The following is a 22333-nucleotide window of genomic DNA, read 5'->3' on the forward strand; positions in this document are numbered from 1 at the left end:
GCAACAGATGTTTCTTCCTTGTGCTCAGGTTCTGATCTCGTTTAAGTCCAAGAAGTGATAGAGCAAATCTGTACTACAAATCTGAAGTACTAGAGTGCATCTGTGAATGCTTTCCCCCCTGGTGATGGAACATATGGAAATAATGCTTATCTTGATTTAGATAAGCAATTGCCTTTCCTGTACAATCATCCACAGTTAGTAGGAGTAAAAGCAGGCACGTAATGTAACAGATTTTACAAGCTGTCTTTTCTAACCCTCTGTAAGCCTATGCAGAAACAAATGGAATGGAAAGCTGTGTTAAATGCGAGGGTAGTAATTGCTAATAGTTTGTCATTTTTAAACTGTACAAGACGCTTGTGAAAACAAAGCATTAAGGAAAAAAAAAAGCACTGAAGGGAAGAGTGCACAGAATATGTAGCAGAATAGTTGCTGTAGCTTTCTCTGCGGTCAGATGCACTCTTAAAGTTCGCTCAAATCCTTTGTTTTTTCAGCAGCCTGAGAAAAGTGGAGCAGTGTCCCGATCCAGCCTTTGTTGAGGATTCTCCTAGGAGAGGAAGGGCTGGCTCTTGTCTGGCATTGATAGTGGGACTCTTGTCCCTTGCTCAGGCTTTTCTCCCAGCGCTTTGTCCAGATGGTGTTATAGACTGCTGTTGGAGAAGCCTTCCTTGTGGGAATACGTGTTTCTATTAGTAGCTGTCGTAGCAGGGATGAGATAGTGGACAGACTTACTCTATTTATTTTTAACTTGAAATTAATTTATTTCCTTCAGCTGTGGATTCTAAAGTCTATAAGTGATGAAACTCTCCCATTTTCAGCTTTGTTTCTTGCCATTCAGTCTGTTACTCTTGGTTTTGTGAACTAGAGGGGGAAAAAAAAAATCAAGTCATCTGACTTGTTATAGAAAATCTCATTTTGTTAGTGCAAGCCTGTGAGCCTAGCTGCTGTAAATCCTTTTCACTTGTTCTTTCTTTGGTTTCTTCTCTTATCTGCTTTTGCTCATGGAGTGCCAAGAGCCTTTTTCTTTGCCACAGGTATCGCTTTATACTATGGGGTTTCAATAACTATTTTTACTACTTCGTGTGTGCTCTACTCTTTAATTATCAAATAGTTTAAAAACGAAGATGTGTTTTTTAACAGAAGCTCTTCCAGCTGTTGGTTTTTCTCCTCCCTTTGATTGCAAGCTCTTTGGTATTGCTGTAGGGATTTCTGTAATTGGATGTCTGAGACCTCTTTAAAAAATTAAGATCCTTTAAAGTGTACTAGACTTTAAAATTCTGGATATTTTAGCAGTGGCTGAGTTTCAGAGTTGATTTTACAATGAAGTTAGGTTTGTGCTATACTCTTCCATTGCACGAGCTGAGCGTATTCATGCCCTTTATGGGGGCTCCCTCTAGTGAGCTGTTCTGAAAGTCCTTTTTCCTCTTCGTTCTGAAGAGCTTTCCGTGTTTTCTTTCTAGGTGCGTTTTTGTTCACTAAATCTAATGTGTTTCTCTGCATATGTGTAAGATGTAAGGGTCCTTTTCCTTTGATGCGAGTTAGAAGGAATTGTAAAGTAAAGCTGAGGGACAGACTACCTGTTTGCTGTACTTAGCGTTAAGAGCGCAGCTGATGAACTTCACGCTTAAGAAAGATGTGGCTAGAAGGAAGTCAGAGGTGCTGTGAGCATGGCTAAAGGCCCAAAGGGTGTGACTTGGCAGAAGCCAAGTTGGGTTGTGTAGACAGAGGGGTGGAAGATGATGGTTTGGATCTGGAGGGGACAAATGGTGGTGGGACAAAAAGTTTTCAGCTTTTTATGGTGAAGATTTTCAACTCCAATATATTTCTGGGGGTGGAGGGGAGGACCTAGAGCGTTTGTAGTGTCCCCACTGTTGTGTGTCTTTAAAAACAGCCTAAACTGTTAGGTTTAGGTAGATAGATTTCAGTAAGAATGTGACTGGATCGACTCTGTACTTCGTGTGTGTGGGTACACAGATGATTTAATGACCATTGGCTTTGCATTCCGATAGGAGCTATGGTCAGCATGTTCACAATACTGAAGTTTAAAAAAAACCCCACACACCTGTCTGTGTTTTTGCTTTGTTTCTGTATTTGATATTTTTCAGTATATTGCTATGCTTCCCTAGCAGATATTATTTCTTGATGTATTTGTTTTTTCCTGTCAAAATCACCCCAGAGAAGGGATGGATAACATCTGAATTAGGGCTAGTTAGGCAGAGGAGTAAAGTTTGATAATTATTTAGGTCAGAAAACTGTCAGAGAGACTGAATAGGCACTTGCGGAAAAAATTCAAAACTTGGTCTTAGGAATTGCTTTCATATTGGGTGTTTCCTTAGGGTTCTGTTAGATCCTCACCTGCTTGTGAATATGCGGATTTTTGGCATGCGCGTGGGGTTGCTTTACATCTCAGTGTCTCACTTTGCAAATTTAATTTCATTTCTTTCAAATGAATAGACTTGAACAGACTGTAGTTATGCCTACAGTCACTTTACGATACAGTTTCTATTGTGTGAAGTGAGTGGAATTTAGAAAGTCACTTCAAAAGTTTGTGAATATTCCATTTACCCTCCTCCTTAATAGTTTTCTTTGTGCCAGTTAATTTTTTTTCATTCATCTGAACCTGAAAGCTCTAAATGGTTGTGAAATCTATCTGTATGGGTGAGCATTGCTTTGCTGATGCTTTTAGTCACAGGTCTTGAATTAAGGTAGGGCCTTTTATTCCAGAGGCAGGGCTGGCATTAGCTGGTCCCAGGAAGTCATCAGGGATGAAGACCCTGGGCTTGCACTTTCTCAGAAATCGGATAGGCAGACTTTACACAAATGTACCCTGTAAAATTCACATTAAACAAAACGGCTTATTTGCTTTTGTTATGCACACATAATTGTAATGAAATACGTGAAATGTTAATGTGTTTAAACTGCAGCTTGAGTCTATTCATAATCCTTACCGGCCACACAAATAACTGTTTGCACAAATTCTGAGATTAAGGAAGAAAAATGAGTAAGAAAACTGACTGGGGGGAGCTGGGAAACAAAATGGTCAAACTAATGCTGGTTATCATTGCTATGAGAGCTCACCTTTTGTGTGTGTGTGTATATATATATTTAGTTAGTTTTGAGGAGCACCTCCAATAAAGCCTTTATTTTTACTTTTTCAATGGAGATGGGCATGGGGTAGAGGTGGGGGCAAAGTCTTACTGCAGAGGGAAGGGAAGCCCCAGAAACAGTCTCCTTGGGAGTACACAAGGATAAAACCCCAAATAAAGCAGAAGCTATTGCTCATACTTAATACTGCCACAGTCCCATTTGAACAGTTATTTTGGCATTTTACTAGCCATGGCTTGATTAAAAGTGATGATCTGAAGGCATCCAGGCGTCTTGCGCAGGTGCTCAGTACGTGTTTTGGTTTTGCTTGTGAGCTAGGAGAGCTATGATGGAGACAGGAGCAGTTCTTCCAGCAGGGAGGAAGCCTTCCTTCCAAGGCAATCTTTGCTGCCCAGCTGGATGATCTTAAAAATCTTCTAGTGCCTCTTAAATTTTACTGTAGCTATGCTGGCATTCCTGTGGAGGTACTTCAGAAAATTCAGTCTCTCTTATTCTGCTTGCTGCTTTGTCCTGAAAACTTCTCATATTCACAGCCGCAGTCCAAACAACATGTTTTTCTTATCTTGGAGTCTGTGATGCCTCCATCTAAGACTGAGATGGACTTTGTCATGACCTTGATGTAGTGTGGGTTTAGTTGGTGGGACTTCTTTGTTTGGTGGTGTGTGTTGTGTTGTATTGTTTTTTTGGTTTTTGGGACTGGAATATATCTGAATTTTCCTGGCTTTTCAGCTGTTTTGCCTTTAAGGTGCATTCTGGACAACCAATGTGGAGACAGACTTGAAAGCTTGATTTCCTTGGCAAGCAGGCTTTCTTTTCTTTAAAGACGTAGGCCTTTAAGTCTAGGGACTCAACTCCTGTTTTGTAGCTTGTGTTGAAGATGAGGTTACATAGCAACCACTTCAGAGGATTTATTTCTTGAGGATATCTGTAGAGCTTTTTCATTAATGAGAGCAAGAAATAGTCTCGTTATGCTACAAGTGCAAGGTAAATCTGTCACTGCTAAGATTTTTATTAATGTGCTGATATGTACACATGGTGCGTGTGCTTTGTGAAACAGGCAATGCCCTGGAATTGCTGGTTTGTCCTTGCTGAGTTACGGTGCCATGAATGACAGGATAATACCTACAGCATTTGAGTTCCATGGGCATGTTTGAGGACTGATCATACTTATTCACAGATCTGAGGTCCATCATTATCTTGGGAACAGACTTTGAAGTAAATGAGTGCAGGTTTTCTTTTAATCTGAGAAGCAGGCAAAAATGCTTGGTGGAGGAAGAAATGGGAGACAAAGGTGGGAAGTGAGTTATTTGTAAGGGCCAGAAGTGACTTTGCTGTCCCTGCCAAGATGACTAAATTGATTACAGGAGAAGAAAATAACCCAAATCAGATATCAGTTTTGACTTTGTTAGGAAATGTTGTCTGCCAGCCCCAGAGATCGAACAGATGGCGAAAGAGAAACAGTCGTCTCTCCTACAACTATTTGTATGCTATTGGGATTACTTTTGTAATCAGCAGCATATTAGTAGACCTGTTGAGTGTCTTTGCGAACAAGCCTTGGCTCCCCACAACTTCCATCAGTGTTGAGCTTCCTTCTGTAAAAACCAGAGCAAAATAAAATAAGTGCAAGCTCAAATCGTCTGTTAAATCAGGCTTTTATTGAAAGAAATGAGGGTAATCTATCAAAGATGTTCAAGGCAGCATATGCTTTTACTACTGAACTCTAAAGACAGAGGTTATCAGGGCGGCTCTTCCAATAACTGTGGGTCAGGGAAGGGGCTTGCTCAAGAGGTTGTGAGAATCACGTAGGAGGGCTTTGGGTTTTTTTGGTGTGGTGTTTGTTGGTTTTTTTGTGTTTGTCTTTTTTTTTTTTTCTTATGAGGCAGTGAATTTATTAATCCACTGTCATGGGGAGGGAATCTCAGGAGAACCACACTCAAATATACTCAGTCCTTGCACAGGGTGAGAACTGGAGGCAGAGTTGTGAAGGCTGTGGAGGATAGAAAAGAGGCAGCACCAGCATGCGCAACGTCGTGTTGTGTCACACCCTGCAGAAAGAGTTAGATGACCTTGCTGGTGACTGGACTAAGGGACATCTCTGCTTTCCCTCTGACTCAAATTAGTGATAAGGAGAATTTTATTTTTTTTATTTGTGTGGTATCTCTTCTCCTCGTGGCTCTTTCTGGTAGTTTTTTTTTTTGTTTTAGTGTTGTATTGATAAAAATACTGTAGTGTATCCATACTGTACTTTCTAGTTAAATGGTTTTAGTTTAAAGCATTTGCTGTATTTGGTTTGATGTTAAGTATTATTGCAGTAACTTGGGCAGAAGGATGGAGGGGGAAGATGGTGGTGGGGGTGTGCATTTTAAATTTGGCAGCTCCGGTAGGACGCTCACTGGGGAGGGGTGGGGAAAACAAGTGTCCTCCTTGCTGGTAGAATGCAGTTAACATGAAAGCAGATAATAAATCAGACTCTGTAAATCAGTCACAGAGACTGATTTTTATTTTAATACAATTCAACAGCTAACTGCAATTGTTACCTTTCTGTGGAAAAATGGATGAACAGCGTATAACTCTTAAGTTAGAGTAATAGAAGTTTCTTAATATAATAAAAGCTTGATACCTTTCCACAGAATCTCTTCCTTCACTTTGGCTAAGACACTGAGGGTGATCTGGTGGCGATGGAACAGTCGCCTTAGCAGCCAAATACAGAAATCAAACTCCTGAATACGCACACTTGAATACAAGACTCCCTTTACGCTAGCGTAAATCACAGCAGCAACGTATCTTTTGCTGGAGGTGGTGTGGATTTTGCACTAGGCGTGTGATAACTGCTCTAAAGTAGAATTGAGTGAGGCTGGCTACCTTGGGGTGGTTGAGGTAAACAGTGATTTCTGGTACCAGTCCTTTGTGCTGATGTTGGAAGAGGAACACCTAAAATAAAGGCGTCTTTCTTATTTCTACTTATAGTTGTTTGGAATGCTGACAAACTTGAACAGATATGCTCAAATTTGTGGAAATTGGTTAAAACAAAGGCTGATGTGAAACTACAGGGCCAGATTTGTTTGGACTCCCCTCTACCTTCTTGCTAAATCTTCTCTTGAGTTTTTTTTTCTAACAAAAAAAAAAAAATCACCTGTTTGGAAGACTGAGAACTGTTTTCCACTTAAATTGTGACTTTAGCAATTCAGTTCTGTTTCTGGCCAAGATATGAACCCAAGCCTCTTTAGACTTGGCTTGTGTTGGAAATCATTAATTTTCAATAATAATAATAAAATAGAGCAATCTTTCTCTCATTAGTTCTTTGCTAATGATGTGGATGTCTAACAACGCAAGACAGTGGTGAGCTTTTCGCCAATATGTGTTTGTAGAAATGTTTGAGGTAACCGAACAGTTACATAGATGATGATGCAAATTCAGTGAATTGGTGACGCAAAAATTAAGAGTTTACCAGAATAAGGGACCTATTAAACTAATAGGTCTATTAAACTAATACTAAACATTGTTTAGTAATGAATGTTTTGAAAGCTAATGTATGTTGTGTCTTCACCCCCTTATCTTCTAGTTGAGCAATTTAAGATACCAAAGCTCCAAGTTTAAATTTGCAGGTGTTTTTGTTCAGGTTTTTCTTTTCCCCACTAGCTGCTGCCAGGGCTAGTTCTGAATTTTGGGGCTCTTGGCAAATGGTGTGCTTGTGTGTTGTTGTATCTGTTCTGAATAACTTTTAATTTGGATAAATTATTGCTTCAGTGGGAGGATTATCTTAACTAATTCTTCTCATTTTTCATAATTTGCACCCTTATGGTTACCAAAGAAATTATTTGATGGCTCTAGCTCCAAAAAATGTGTATGCATATACAGTTTTTTAATCAAATGGCATGTGGGCAAGGAATCAGTGCTTCCTAGGAGCTTGTATTTGAAAACAAATAAAAAGCAACTAGTGTGACTTGAGGGAAATGCTGGTATCTTTGGGTTACCGGTGCCCTCTCGAGGCAAAACCGAAAGATGTCGCAGTCTGACAGCAGTAGTGTAACTGAAAACTGCTGATACCTGCTCTGGACTTCTAAATAGTGATCTCAGATCCACGTTTGTAATCTGGTTTTACTGCTTTCTTGTTTTGTAGGTGAAAACACTAAAGAAGATCTGCAGGGGAAGAAAAGTCTGAGCGAGAAAGTTTCTCTCTATAGAGGTGACATTACACTGCTTGAGGTTGATGCCATCGTTAATGCTGGTAGGTGATTAAATGTTTTACATCGCTATGTCTCAACCGTCCTTCTTAGTGCCACGTTGCAGGTTTGAACTTTGAGAAGTTGCATAAAATTGGCATGTCCTGTGGATGTCTCACGGAAACTACATGATTTTTTCCCAATTTCTCTATATTGCGTCTGTTCATACTGTGTGCCTTTACTGTGAGAAGGAGTATTGTGAAACTGTAATAGCATAGTCGCCAAGGAAAAAAATAATTATCTTGCATCCATCTTTTGACTTAGTTTGAGCAGCTGAGACTTCACACTTGATCTGGTAGAAGGCTGAGCTCTTACACTAAACTACTGCAGTACGTTCTTCTCTGTTTTCATAAATCAAGCCATTCGTGGGCTAGGTAACGTGAAAACATTAACAATAAGGTGATAGGAAAAATCAATTTCTGTTTTATGCGGCATGAATATTTGCTTTCTTGTAGGGAGATTGTATCTTTCAAATTTTGAGTCATGAGCTACAGAGTTTTAAATGTTTTGATACCTCTTCTTGCTTAGTGACTGCATGCAACTGAGGTGAAGAACTGCACATAGCATCTTCATGTGACAAAAAAAAAGGGAGGGGGAAATGCCTGTGCTATTAATTTATTTGTGCATAATGAGCTAATTTGGCTGGCTGGGTCAGACTATGGGAAGGTTTCCTGCTACGCACGTGCCCCACCCAAATCTTGCCTGCACTCCTCGCCCCCCAAAAAATACGATTTTTTTTTTTCTTGAGGCTGGAAATTTCCCCACCCTGGTATTTGGCTGACATTGTCCTTAGTTGCTATGTGTATTGATTAATTTTCAAGAACTAATTTATGGTGGTATTCGTTTATTGGAAGGAAACATACTGCAGTATCTTCTCTCTGATGGAATAAAGTGCAGAAATTCCCAAGGTTGTGTTGGCCAAAACTGATGTATTTGCTTACCACAGTAAAAAGCTGTGTGGAGATGCTGGCTCATGTCTGTAAAGAGTACAGAAATGTTCGCTCAGAGTGTGGAAGTTGGGAAACAAAGGCTCTTGGATTGTTTGATGTTGTTTCTGTCTGCTTAACTCCCTACTTTACAGCGGAGACATGCTACTAGATTTCATGGAGTACAGGTAGAAGAACCCTTACTTATCTCAAAATGCATTTTTGCACTCCAACAAGTAACAAGGATGATATTTCCATGCAAAAGTTTTTAATTAATCTTCTAGTTTACTGATGCACAGAAGCCTTTCTACATTACAGACAAACAATATGGGTAGCATCCATGTAGTAACACAATCTTCTCCTCGCTGTGTCGGCAAGGTCTCTCAAGTATTAATCTTTTAATTTTTCTCCCCTGATTCTTTCAAGATGACATTTCCAGTAGTGCTCTCGTTGGCTTCCTAGCTTTATTACTCTACAGTAAGTCAATATTAGCATATTTCTCTCGATTTATATTTAGATTCTCTTTGTTCATAGGCCTCCCTTGAATTGCAGGCTGGAACTGGTTGCGGATTAGCTTCAGAATTAGAACTCTTATAAAAACTCTTATATTTTCTAATAGCTGCCTGTGAGGGGCAAATGAGACATAACTGGATTTACTTGATTAAACAGGGGTGTGAGAATACGTGCGGTAAGTTGCCTGTAGCGCTGACTCGATACAGTGATGTCCTCCTTCGGGCATGCAGCTGACAGCGTGACTGTTCAGAGTATAGCCAAGTTTATTTCTGAGCTATACTACACAAACCCGTCTGTTAAATTTAGTAGCTTACCTTATGCTCTGAATTCTGTTTCCCCTTTCAGTTTCTCATTTATATATGAGCCAGTTAAAGTGCTAATTGAGTTTCTTTCGTTAGGCTAACAAAGGTGTTAATGGTCATCTTCTGTAGCTAAATACCAAGATATCATTGAGGAGCTCTGCTACAAAAGGATCCCCTTTTCTCCTTGACTTTAACAGACAAACTGAATGTTACTTACTTTCCAAAATGTTTTACAAATATTTTATGCTAAAAGCGGACAACTATGGAAACAGTGGAAGTAAAAGTTTGTGTCTTTGCTCATTATCAAAACAACCATGTCAAAACAGCCACTTTGAAATCATTCACGATCAGAGTGAGAATCTTCTTTTGGGCTTCTGAAGAGAGTGAGAGTTAACCTGAGATGCAGTGTTGGAGGAGATAAGTAATTTTGCCAAAAATCAATGTCAGTTATCTACCCCTGTAAATGTGTTATCCTTCCAGAATAGCTCCCTAAAACTTTCTTGCTACTGATTGCATTGCAACAGCTATTAGTTTAACTTGATGTTTTGCCTAAGCCTGTTATGTTGATTTCTTTCCTCTCTTTTTTAAGGATTCGGCTATGATTTCTAGAAAAATCTTATTTTTACTCCTATATGCTTTTTGGCTCTTTAGGTATTATGCTCTAAGAATGCAATCAGGCTGTCCATGAGGCATGTACTTACTGTGTAAATCCATGATAACTGGCCTTTTTACCAAACTAACTATTCCTAGATGTCACTTCATCCTGCTGCCAAAAGTGCTTCAAGCACCTGGAAGTCAGACAACCACAATTAGCTGGCTTCCAAATAACCTGTGAGAACTGAGCTTGGGGGTGGTGGGGGTGTTTGTGTTTAGGGGAGGGAGAGGAAGGGGGTTCGTTTAGTCCCTCTGCCCCTTTCTGTGCAGCTCTCTTAACACGTTTTGTTCATACTGCAGGCATTTCCTGATAGAAACCATTTTGTGGACCGAATGAGCTATGTAAGAAAAATAGTTTCAGATAATATTGGAACACAAAACTACAAAATGTGTAATGCCACCTCGCCAGTTCCCTCTACCTTAGTGTTTTTGAGCTGCTTTCTCCAACATACGATACAGATTTAGGGAGCAAGTCTTTCTGCTGGAGGTTGTTAGCAGCAGTCCAAAAACAAGTGGTGTGTGTCCTGAGTTGTGACTCTAAAAAAAAAAAAAAAATAAATTGTTTCCCTCTGTGTCTGCCTCTGCTTATTGAAAGTCTGGACGGTATGACGTGATGGTCTCATGGCTTAGGTGGGTCTGATGTAGTAACACAGGTCCTGACTGAAGTTTTCAGGGTCTATTGGAAAAACAAAAAAGGAGGATTAGTCTACCAGTCATGGAGCTTATTCTACTCACTTTTAGGCTTTTTCAGCTATGTTGTTTTTATAGAGTCGCTAATCCCAAAGACAGAAATAAGCGGTAAAAGCCTCAGTAAGGCTTGAAAAATAAATTGTGCAATACTTATAGTATCAGTTAAGCAGTAAATACTACATTTCCTCTGCATTTTTAATAAATATAGGTGAAAAATATGTCACTATTTATATTGTATGCAGCAACTTTTTAAATCTGAAGTGAATAAAGGAGTTGCATTTTCAGAGTGGGTGTGATATGTATGTCTATGTACCTGATATACCATAAGCACCAGTTCATCACTACTGACCTATTCATTCACTTTTTACCTGTTACTGGCCCAGTTCTAAGATAAGAAGGTGTGTACTAATGTTCTTGTGAGTGATTTATTTTTTTTTCTTTTACTAGGAGGGAGAAATGATATTGGGGGGGAAGGGATTTCCTTATTTTTATTTTGTTGAGGGGAAGAGGATTACTTGCGGAACACTAGAAGAAATGTTATTTCTTTGTAGTTTTGAAAAGTATTTGCGGATATCTGTACAAAAGTATCGTACTGAGAACAGAAATGTCTAATCTGCAGGAAAACGGAAGGTGATCGGTTCTATTCAAGTAGATATTTCTGGTAATAGGTCTATAGTGTTGCTTCTGCATTAGCAATTACATGGTTGCTACAGTTATAGCAACTGAGTGGCTTCCTTTAAGCTGTACTTGAGAGCTGGAATCATCTCTAATCCTCCCAAATCTGGGGAGAGGCTATCACTTTTTAAGGGGAATATTTTTTCCATATGAGAAAACAAATGGGAAGTAAAAATCTTACTCTGATAGGTAGTGAAAAGAGTTAGTGAAGAAAATCAGTAAAAAAAAAAAAAACAAACACCAAAACCCCAAAAAACAACAACAAAACAAAAACAAAACCCAAAATAAACTTAAGTTGCTTTTTTAGTAACCTCTGATGCTGGAATTTAGTTACTAAACCTCATGCTGCTTAAGAAGAGTTTTCCTCTACGGGAAACCATCTGTGTGCCTGCAGTGGGTCACTGCAGCTGGGGATGCTGGTTTGGCAGACACGCGCTGCGTGTTGTGCAGAGCCAGTGAGTGAAGGTACGCAGAGGGAAGGATCTCTCGGTTGCATGTTTTCAGGGAGTGAGTTACATCTGAGTCTTTTTAACAAATTTCTAGGAGTTTGAAACGCTTGTCCTGCTGTACCTCCCTGTCCTGGTACTGGAAGTTGTGGAATTGGAAAATACTCGGTTTTGAATACATGGCTTTTGCTTTGCTTGTTGCAAGATTGGTTTCACCTGGAGTCTCTGCATGACTTGACTTGGAGGATGAAACAGCCGTTTTCATATTAAGTCTCAATTTCCCATAAATATGCCTTTCCTCCCTCAGGCTTCTGACTTCACAACCATGCTTAAGTATTTTAGTGTAACAGCAGTATCTTTCTCTGGTTTTCTTAACTGGAGATAGCAACAGACTTTCTTCTAGACTCTTCCTGGCCTTGACCTTGAAGTATAATCGGATTGTTTAATTTCATGAGGCATCCCATTTTTCTCAAGTCCAAAATTACACATCAAGGTAGAAGTACTATGTATTGAAACTGGGAACTGAATATATTATCAGTGAATTATGCTTAAATGAGAGTGTAAGTATAGATAGTGGCTGAACTGTGGCTTTCCACATAAACAGCTTGTTAATGCGCAATCAGTCATTGCAGTTGCCTTTAACTTGGTGCTTAATGAACAGGTGGGGAAAAAGGATGGATTCTAATCTGGAACAGATCTGACATCAGGCAATTTCACTGATTGCTAATCCATTTCATTTGGCAACTTAATTTATCACACAAAATTTTCATCTTGTCGCTTCTGAAGGAGAAATTACTTCAGAAGTGGCCTGTCTAAATATTATGAAGGTATTCGAGTCAGCTGCTGGGCCTGAACCAGTATTGTCTATATAGGTGCTTTCTCCCTTTTTGTTTTACAGTGACCATTAGTTCTTACTCTGGAGTTTATTGGAAATTATTCTTCAGCTCTTTCACTATGAGTCCCTTAACTCAAATGTTCCTGCTATTGAAAGTGGAATCAACAAAACATAAAACCTGCCCTTAAGTTGCTTACAGGATTTTTGCGTGGGATGTTTGCATTTATTAACATTGATTATTTTGGGGCGGGGGGGGTGGGGGTGGGGTGTTGGACTTCTTTTTCCCAGCTGAGCTAAACACAAATGATTGCTTATGTTGGGAGTGTCTTAGTGAGTTTGATGTCTAGTAGCATGTTTTGTAAGCATGTTTTAAATGTTTTATCTCTAGTATACAGATAGGGAAACTGAAAACTTGCATGGAAATCTCTTGCATAGAGTCATCTGGCATCTGCCTATAACTTACGCTGTTCTAATTTCCTCAAGGAATAGAACCAATAATGGTAACAAATTGTTGTTAATTTAGTTTTCATCTTTAGCGTGAGCAGACTGTGGTGTTAATCAAAGGTTTCTTGAGTTAAATTACAGTTGGTGCAATTACACTTGTGTGTAGAGCCTCAGACTAATTTATATATAGTCCCCACTTACTCATCAGAAAAGTCAATGTTAATAGTTGAGGGAATCGGTCATTCTCAATCACGACATCTGTGAGTGAGTTTATTACTGCTTTTCTGTGGAAAATACCTTAAATGCAGCTGGTGAATAAGGCATGGTTTAACTTGCCCTCTGCTTTTGGTCTAATCTGATGTCAGTGTAGCTCTTCCCTTTAGCGTAATGCTCATTTGGATGAAAACTAAAAATCTGTGTAAAGTGGTAGTGATCAAAGAGAATGAAACCAAAGAAAACTACAGCTAGAGGTGGAGTTGAATTTAGGGGGATTACTTTAGCTGCTCTGAGGATGGGGCAAAGGCTTGAAATGGAGGAGACTAACTCAGAATTGTACTGCAGCAAGGTTGGTCACAATATACTTTGAAAATATATATAATTAGTATAACTCAAAACTTAAGAAAAAAAAAAAAGGATTGGCAGTGCAGCAGACACATGGCAGGAATGAACTTTTTTCCTGTTCTGGGGTGATTTGGGAGGGGGGGAAACTTATTGTGGTGAAATGTTGTCAGGATGCCAGTATATTCCACTGGTGTGCTTACAGCTGTGTCGTTTGGCTAACAGAGATGGCTTCTGTGCCTCAGACGTGGTCCTGGGCATTATCCTGCCAAATCATGTCTTGTGACTGTGAGCTGAGAGTCTCAGGTGATGGAATGAAGACCTAAACCTCACATGCCGGCAAGGAAAGCTTTGCCCATCAGCCTGCCATATGGCCAGGTACCGCAAACAGATAGGCACTTCATGTTAACAAGTAGTGGGATGTGAGGGTTCACTGACTTACTGAGAAACCATAAAAAAAAAAAAAAAAGCAGTAGAGAAGAAAATGTACTTTTCATTGGAACAATGCACTCAAAAGGCTCCTTAAACTAACAGATAGTGGACTGAGGCACCAGACACACAGCAGGTTGAGGTTCAGGGCAATGCTATTTGACTTCCCATGTTATTCCATGCTAGCACAGAAGTCTGAGTAGAATGAGATGAGGGTGCAGGATATCAAAGTATTTAAATATCTCAAACAGGTTGCCCAGGGAAGTTGTGGATGTCCCATCGCTGGAAGTGTTCAAGACCAGGTTGGATGGGGCTTTGAACAACCTGATGTGGTGAAAGACATCCCTGACCAGGGCAGAGGGGTTGAACTAGATGGTCCTTTGAAGGTCCCTTCCAATCCAAACCATTCTGTGAGATACCCTGGCGCAAAGTTATATGGCCAGCTCTCTCCTCTGACAGGATTCAGCATAGTCTGTTAGTCTTTTGAGAATGTAATGTTAAATGGACAAGGTAGACGTTTCACTAGCCTAATCTAACCTGATGGTCTATGGTACGTGGATTATTTTTTTTTTTTTTAACAATCTAGCCTTCATCTGTGTTGATGCTTTCAGGCCACTACCTGTTTTTCCTAGACCAATACATTCTCTTTATTTCTTTATGCATCCATTGTTGAACCCATTTACTGTCTCTGATTATTTCTAGGCTCGCTGGGGCAATAATTAACTGTATAAACCATGTGTTGCTGATACTTTTGTTCATAAAAAAACCCAAATAAAAAACGTTTAGGAGCTTTATGAATACAAATAAAACATTTCAAGTAACTTTGACACTTTCTGTAGTAGAGAAAGAATGTGTGGGAGTAGAGGACACTACTCGCATCACTTGTGACTTGTCAGGTTTAAAAGTAACTCATTGTAATGCAGTGTTTGTGCTTTCATTTGACCTCTTAGCTTCTCAGGTTTGTACTCGGCCACTCAAACTTAGCACACTTTATCTTCCTAAAATGAGGGACTGTATGTGTTGCAAACAGGGCATGGGAGCTGTGTGGGCTCTGCTGGAGATGCAGGTTTCTAGCAGTGTTTGGTAATTAAGGGGAATAGAAAAAGGCTGGGAAATGCCAGACCTTTCACTGTATCATCTTCTCTTTTAGGTTTTCTATCCTCTGACACTGCTTTATTTTATCCTTTTTGGTTTGAGGGGGTGGTAACTTAAAATCCTTGCTCCTGTTTGTAGAACTTCTTGCTGGTATTCCAGCACTGTAAGGTGGACTTTACTAACCATCAGACCAATGTGGTTATTGATCCTTCATGCCAGGATTACCTTGGACCTTTTTCTGTACGTGCTTTTCTAGAGAAAACTAGCAACGTACGGGCAAAACACCTGCAAAGTTGTATTTCTTAAATGTCTTTACCCGCAGTTGTGGAGTGCGAGGTGGTGTGGGATGCCATGGATGCTTTCTGACAGCAGGTGGCAATAGTGCCACTGTTATCGCGAAATCACTTTTTGCCTGCATACGTTAATTTTCCTGGACATAAAATCAGAAATGACTTAAGCAGAGGAAACAAAATGCTTGTATTCTAGGACTGCTTGTTGGATAGGCCATCGATACGGCTCGTACTTATTAAATGTCTACTCCATTTCATTATGTGTGTTTGCTGTGTGCTTGAAATGAAACAGGAGACAGACATGGTTTGGAAGAACTGTAAGCATCTGTTCTACTTCATAGAGGAAAATATTTAGGAAGGACCCTGCTATCAGCCTGTCTCATCCTACATTTGACAGTGCAGCTGTCATCTTGAGCGCACTGATGGAGCAGTGTGGTGTAAGAAACTGCTCAAGGTCGTCTTGAACAATTATGCTTCATTTCATAACATTAAATCCAATTTTAATCAGGACTTGTGGGGGATTATCTAAAGGATTGTGGGTTTTTTAAGCCAGTAGTTGCAACAGTGTGTTCTTAGTCAAGATAGGCATGCAACGTGGTGTGTTTTCAAGCTTCTGCATTTAAAAAAAGCCCAAACTTCTAGCTTCTAGTAGTTGCAAAGTGTTAGGACACAAGAGAAAACTCTTTGCATTCTCCTCTCTCTGCAATACCCACAAACTCTTGGCAGTGGGTGGTCAACCAGGAGGCTGAGATAACACTATATGGATAAATATTGCCCCCTCATACTTCTCTGTCCAGATACATGTTTGCTCTTTCCTGCCTTTGTGGTGTTAACTATCCCAGACACATTGGGATAGACTAGGTTGTTCTGGGTTTGCAGAGGTATTAGCTCAACATGATCCTGGCGAGCGTAAGTAATGCAGTACGGTTAGCATGGGGATTAGTATTTCTATGCGTAACGTAATCCCATTAAATATATGCAGTTAAGTATTGAATAGGGGAAGGTCTACTTTGATCGGAGCGAGTAAACTTTAGGTTTATCTCCTCTAACTCACTAGATGCAAAAAAAAATGGGGCAACTACTCACCAAAATGGTAATGAGAGTTGATGTCCAAAAATGCTGTTGCGTAGCTGTCTGGCTGACCCTGTCTGTCTCCTCTTCCTTCTCCTTTGGCAGGGAGGTCTTGCATTTGCTTAATTCTCTTAGCATCAGTCTTTTACTGAGCAGCTGTGTCTTCCACCCTTTGTTACGATTTCAGATTTGCCCTGGTGTTTTGCCATTTGCTGCAGATCTTGGGGAAGCTTTTCAGAAATGTTAGTCGCTTGAAATACAGTTTCAATTGCCTGTTATGTAAATAATTATGGACTGTGAAATGAAGTTTATGTTTTGGTTTTACCTGTGGCTGTTGGAAATGGACTTTTCTGACAAAAGGAAAACACTTATGTTGCAAAACCAATAGTTGCTTTCTTTAGGAATTCATATTGTCTCTTGCTTAAAAATTAGTATTGAGGGTACGGCTTGGCTTTAAAAACGTGGACTCCAAACCCCTTTGTGTGACCTGCTGTCACAATCATAGAAATTAGTAATGGCAGCTAAATATACATCAAAGCACGGGTGGAGGCTTGTGAAAGCTGTATTTGCTTGTTAATCCAAGCACAATAGCAAGTGGTGTTTGCATCTTGTGCAAGTAATAGATGCTTGTACGTTTATATGCCGTTGTTTCTGAAACATACTCTGTTGTTTGGATGCATGTGGGAATTGTTTTAATTATAGTACTGAAGATGCTGCAAAGCCCTATGCTTTCTTCACAACAGCGGGGTGATGAGCTACCGCCGCTCCCACACATCTCTGATTCACTCAGAGGTGACAGGAACATTCAAGGTTCGCTTTAATACCTCCCGCCTGGGCTGTCGCTTGCACAGTGTGCTCGAATGGCCCAGAGAGGACATGGGTGGTCCCATTCCTTCCTCTTTTGGGGTACCCTGTCCTGAATACCGTCCCCTTGGCTGCAGAGGAGTTATTCCGAGCTGTGCAACTTCTTCCCTGAGCTGTGCTGGAGGGCAGGCTGTCTCATAAAGCAGAGATTACTTGGCTCTTGTAGGAGCTATGTTGTAATTGCCCTTGTTCTTAGACGGTTTCAGCAGTGATGCCTTGAAGCCCGGGGCTTTTATTGCCTGTTGTGTTTAAGTAGTTGAAATTTGTGGGAAAAATACTGATTTGGAAAACTTCTTAGGATTACTGCTCCTTCTCCCTTTTGTCACTTGTGTGTCTACGCTGCATAACTTTAATCTGGCGTACAACATGAACCACTTAAGTATGTCTCTGTGGCACCTTCGCTTTATGGTTTAAAGTTGGTTCCTGTAGAGTAATAAATAGAAATAGTTAATATCTGGTATGCCTGTTGTAGGCTGTCTGAAAAAGATGGTTCTGTCAGCTATATTTGATTTGTATTTATAACGTTTTGCATTGCAAATCCACGTTAGAAATGCTTTTAAAGTGTGAACCATATTGCTTTTTCAAGAGAACTGTGCTCTTGTCATGTGAAATAACTTTTTATTTAAGAAAGTGATGGTATTGCTTTCAACTCCATCAAACCAGCTTATAGAGGAATGTAAGTCTTCCCAGTGACTTGATATGCTAGATAATATTAACTGGCAACCCATTTCCTTTACGTTTCTAAGAATTTGTAGTGTATAGCCTATTTCAGAGAAGCTCTGTTTTTTCATCGTGTCGGTTTTGGTCCGCTATGAAGTGATTGCGTTGAGCAATGTGGTCCATGTAACTACTTGACTAATTCTGAATTTCTGCAAATCTGAGTCCTGATATCACCCTTTCTGAAATTAAAATCACATTTTATAATGGCTTCCAGAACAGTCAGTCAGTGAGAAAATGGTGGATTTTACCTGCAGAGTTCACTGAACTATATTCGGAAAAATAACAGGAATTGAGAATTTATGCATGAGCTCTTATTTCAGAGGTTCTACAACAATTTTCATTTTAGGCTGGCCATTACCTTAAAAAATAAAACAACTGAATCTACCTTGGGGGAAGGGTGGAGTAGGACAAATATAGCAGTTCTTCATTATCCTTTGATTCCTTGGATGAAGGCATCTCCAAATGCTGGAGGCCAGATGATTTTTGCCTTGTGTCACAGCAGAGCTTTGCCTATCAGCAGTTCTAACCTTGGCCATGACCCAGCTAATTATAGTTGGGTTTTATTTTTTTTTTTTTAATACTAGATGACAAAACCCAGTGTTTCAGAGAGCTGAGTGATCAGCATTAGGTCTGTTTTGCCACAGAGTGATTTCTCTACCTGGCACCTCCTTGCTGGCAAAAATGAACCTGCTTAGGAGGCTCAGACTTGGTGTGTTGGTAGGGCTTAGAGCCCAAAGGCTCTTTTGGTCAGGAGTTTACAGCTTCAGAGGCTGCAACTCCAGTTCAGACTAGTCCCCGACACCAGTAATAGATTAAATTAAAATAAAGACTGTTTCTTAAATTCAAAGTAAATCCTGTGACAGCACAAGGAGTGTTTTCAGGTGGGAGCATTTCTCTGTTGTATGCTGTTATCAAAGGCACAGTGTCAGGTTTCAGTTCCTTACTTCTTTCTTAGTGCCCATGTCCCAGGGTTGACTTATATCTGCCTTCCCTTCCTTCCTGCTGACATCATCAGACTCCCAAGGAGATTTGATGCAGAAAGTATGGCTTAGCAGTATCTCTGCTGCCTTCCTCTTCTCTCCTGTTCTCTAGTGGTAGCACCCAGCAGAGCAGCTTGTGTTGACTGCAGCCTCCCTTCCTACCCTTTCCACCCGTATCCTTCACGGGGAGAAGGATGTGAGAGGGGAGTGTTGCCTTTTCTCCCTTAGAAAGGCCCCTGTGAGCTGCTGTCAGATGTGGCTTCATAACTGCAACCTGGGGTCTCAAATCATGACCTTCAGCCTTTGGTTGCATGGGCAACTCAGGGGAGCAGTGCTTGTGTATTTAAAACCACTTTTTCTCATTTGGGCCAGTGCTAATCATCCAGGAAAGCCGAGCTTTGTTATTCTTTCTTGTCGGCCTCTTCTAGAGATTCAGGGCTGTTCTGCTTTGCCTGGGGGTGAGAGTGAGATGGATGGCTCCTTGGTGTCTTTGCTATAGACACCGTGCCTCGGGAGTCTCCCCTGAGCGCTGCTGGAGTCACTTCATATTTCATAATCCCCTGCTGACAATTAAGTCAATTTGCTGGTGCAGGCGTGATGGAGCTAAGCTGGGACATGTTCCTTTTTTAGCCTGGCTATGGAGTGAAAAGCTTCCTCTTCTGCATTGATCGAACTGAAAACTGAAGCATATCGTTACCTGTCCCTGTCTTGGAACATGGATCAGATTTATCAGTAGCATTGCCACCCTTGCTGGACTTCTTATTAATGAATTTATTGCCCTTTTTTTGTTTAAGGGGAGGAGGAATCAAGGCAGGCGTGCATTGAGTTTGGTGCAGGAGATGGTAAAGCATCACTCTGCAGCAAGAAAGGATCTAGCTGTGAGCTGGAGAGCCTGGAGCTCCAGCGAAGGACCTGCTTGTGGGAGTGGGGGAAGGACAGGGCCTTCAGGATCCAGGGCTTTAGGAAAAGGGGACAAGCACTTTGGATCCGTGCAAACTAAGTAGCCTCTCTCTTGCCCAATGTGGTCTCTAACTCGATCAAGGGACTTTTTTTTTTTTTTTAAAATTCCCTGGCCCAAATGCAACATTCCTCTTGCTAGAAATATTGCTTTTGCTTTGATATATGTATTTAGTGTGTGTGTTAAACAACATTTTCTTACATAATCTTGGTAAACATATAAATTGGTACGTATTTTCTTGTTCTACTTCGGCAGCTCTAATTTTTCTTCAGTCTGGCATGAATACAGTGCTGCAAATTCAGAGTTAGTCTGGTGAAATGGAGGATAATTTAATGTTAAGTGGAACTTTGGGTGCTTTCTTGTGAAATCAGTTCATGAATTGGCTTACTCTTTTTTTTTTTCTTGGGACTTATTTTTGTTTAGGCACAGGATCTTTCTAGTTGGTGTTTATACACTTTTAGCATTGTAGGTATTTCTCAAGGCCTATACTGCAACATGTAACATATCTGTATTTTTGCACTCCTTGTATTTTGATTTTTTTTAATTATTTATCTGCAGTTTGAAGTGTTTCTTCTAGACTGGTCTGCACCATCAGCAGTCTGTTTGGCATTGTATCAAGATAAAGATATGATAGAAGATAAATCCTATATAATTAGCAAGACTGAAGAGTTTTAAGTTGTGATCCTGAATTCTGTTCCCTTGCAATATACCTCTTGTGAGTGCATATAATGAATCTATCAATTAGGTAAGAAATAAAATGTGCGTATAAACTGGAAATAAAATTGGTTGCTGAACAGCCCTAGGCTTTTAATTTGGCTTTTGTACAAACTGGTCTATGCGAAGTTATGTGAACTATTTAATCTTAAGAATTGCGAATCTGAGTCGGTACTTCCAAAGCATCTTTCTTCTTTGTCCAAAACGCTTGCTTTTCAGAGTGCAAGGGTGATTCTTCTTCGTACTAACGCGTTATTCTTCTGAAGCTTAATACCTGCAGGTTTTATGAAAATGCTGATTTTTAAGGCAGTTGTTACTGGATAGATTTGAGCTTAAGTCTTGAGCCTGGAAAAAGCTGCACAGGTTCTTAAATTCTAGTGTAGGCATAGTCACGTTCACTTTGGCAGGATTGTTCATATATAATTTAAGTACATATACAAGTCTTGAAAAATGGTGTGTTAAAGGGCTATTTCTCATTGAAGTTTCTTTCCCCCCGGTATTTAATAAAAAGGCACAAAGTTTTGTTCTCTTTAAAAGCTGCTCTCTAATCACTGTAGTTCATTATTTCAGCTTCAAAGTGTAGTCTGTACAGAGAGGCAATGAGGTGTATCCACATCTAGAAATTAAGCAATAATCATGTAGTTTGGTGTTTCAACAGGCTTTGTTCATTAGTAAGTACAATGATCCATTGTAAGTACTTGCTGTAGTCATGATGTTCTTAACAGTCTGAAACTTAAACTCTCCAGAATGATTTTTTTTTTTTAATTAAAATATATATTCCTGACTGGAACAGTACTACCAGGTGTACCAAATGCAATTCCATGTGTCTTGGCTTAATGATAACTGTTCTGCGGAGTCATTATGGGAAGAATATTGGAAATTGTGTACATAATGTGTGCATACATGTGTACGTGGCTTTGGATTTACCAATAATTCATGCTTGCACTAAGAGCAAGATCAGCTATAGACATGGCAGGATGATTGGAAAAGCTTCTTTAAATTAAACACCCTTGAAGAATTTGAAAAAAGAGAAGGAGAAGCAAAGGCACAGCAAACCCTGAGGAAAACAGAGAAAGGGGAGGAATAAAACTGAAGTGTTGCAAATCGGTGGGAGAAAGGAGTTGGCACTGAAATACAGGTGGGCACATGCAGAAGAAATTATTAGTGACTTGATGGGTTTGAATTATTGAAGCTCATCTTGCAACTCCACGGGCCCAACTCAATGATTAAGACACCACCTACAGATGGTGAAGTTTGATCAATAAAGGAGGGCGTAAAGAAATGGATGCTTTTAATTTGTGAGAAGATGAGGGAGTGTTTAGATGTGCTAAAGATGTGAGTGGGAGGGAGCAGGAGAGGGTCACTTGACCAGGGTGTTGTGGGTTGGGGCTGTAATTATACGGCAATTTGGAAGCTTCTTGGCAGTAAAAACAATTAACACTTTATTCTGTCTGTGCTTGAACTCCTCCCCTGGAAAGTGCCAACCCAAGACCATCCTGGGCAAGTGCATGAAACTTTGGAAGTCAGCCACTTGGTGAAATTTCTTTCACCTTTCCAACTTTAGTGAAGGACTGTATGTAAGTAGTTTCTGTTGATAGTGTGTGCAAGGCAATTATGAAATGCTTACGCTGGGGGTGAGGGAGAGAAGCAGCCTGTGGTAGTTTTTGTTTGGGTCTTTTTTTGCGATTTTTGGTTTGCAAATGGACTGTTTGTTACCATAGCTATTCTCCATCTATGAAACTGAACCACCTGTAAAAAAAGCTACTGATGGTCAATTACGTTTTAGAATGCAGACTGTACTTGTAATGCAGAAACTGTGCAAGAAGATGCCAGAGCATGCAAAA

General features: G+C 40.1%; 1 protein-coding gene across 4 annotated transcripts in view; it reads left to right on the top strand.

Annotated features, from left to right (window-relative positions):
- MACROD2 (mono-ADP ribosylhydrolase 2) overlaps positions 1–22333 on the top strand; it is an 893215-nt gene that overhangs the window by 17506 nt on the left and 853376 nt on the right. For all 4 annotated transcript variants that reach the window (XM_063327858.1, XM_063327857.1, XM_063327859.1 and 1 more), the window contains exon 3: positions 7223–7330. In XM_063327858.1, coding sequence (XP_063183928.1) covers positions 7223–7330 — 108 coding nt within the window. The remainder of the gene's footprint in view (positions 1–7222; positions 7331–22333) is intronic.

Source organism: Chroicocephalus ridibundus, chromosome 3, assembly GCF_963924245.1.
Source record: "Chroicocephalus ridibundus chromosome 3, bChrRid1.1, whole genome shotgun sequence".
In the NCBI taxonomy this organism is placed as follows: Eukaryota; Metazoa; Chordata; class Aves; order Charadriiformes; family Laridae; genus Chroicocephalus; species Chroicocephalus ridibundus.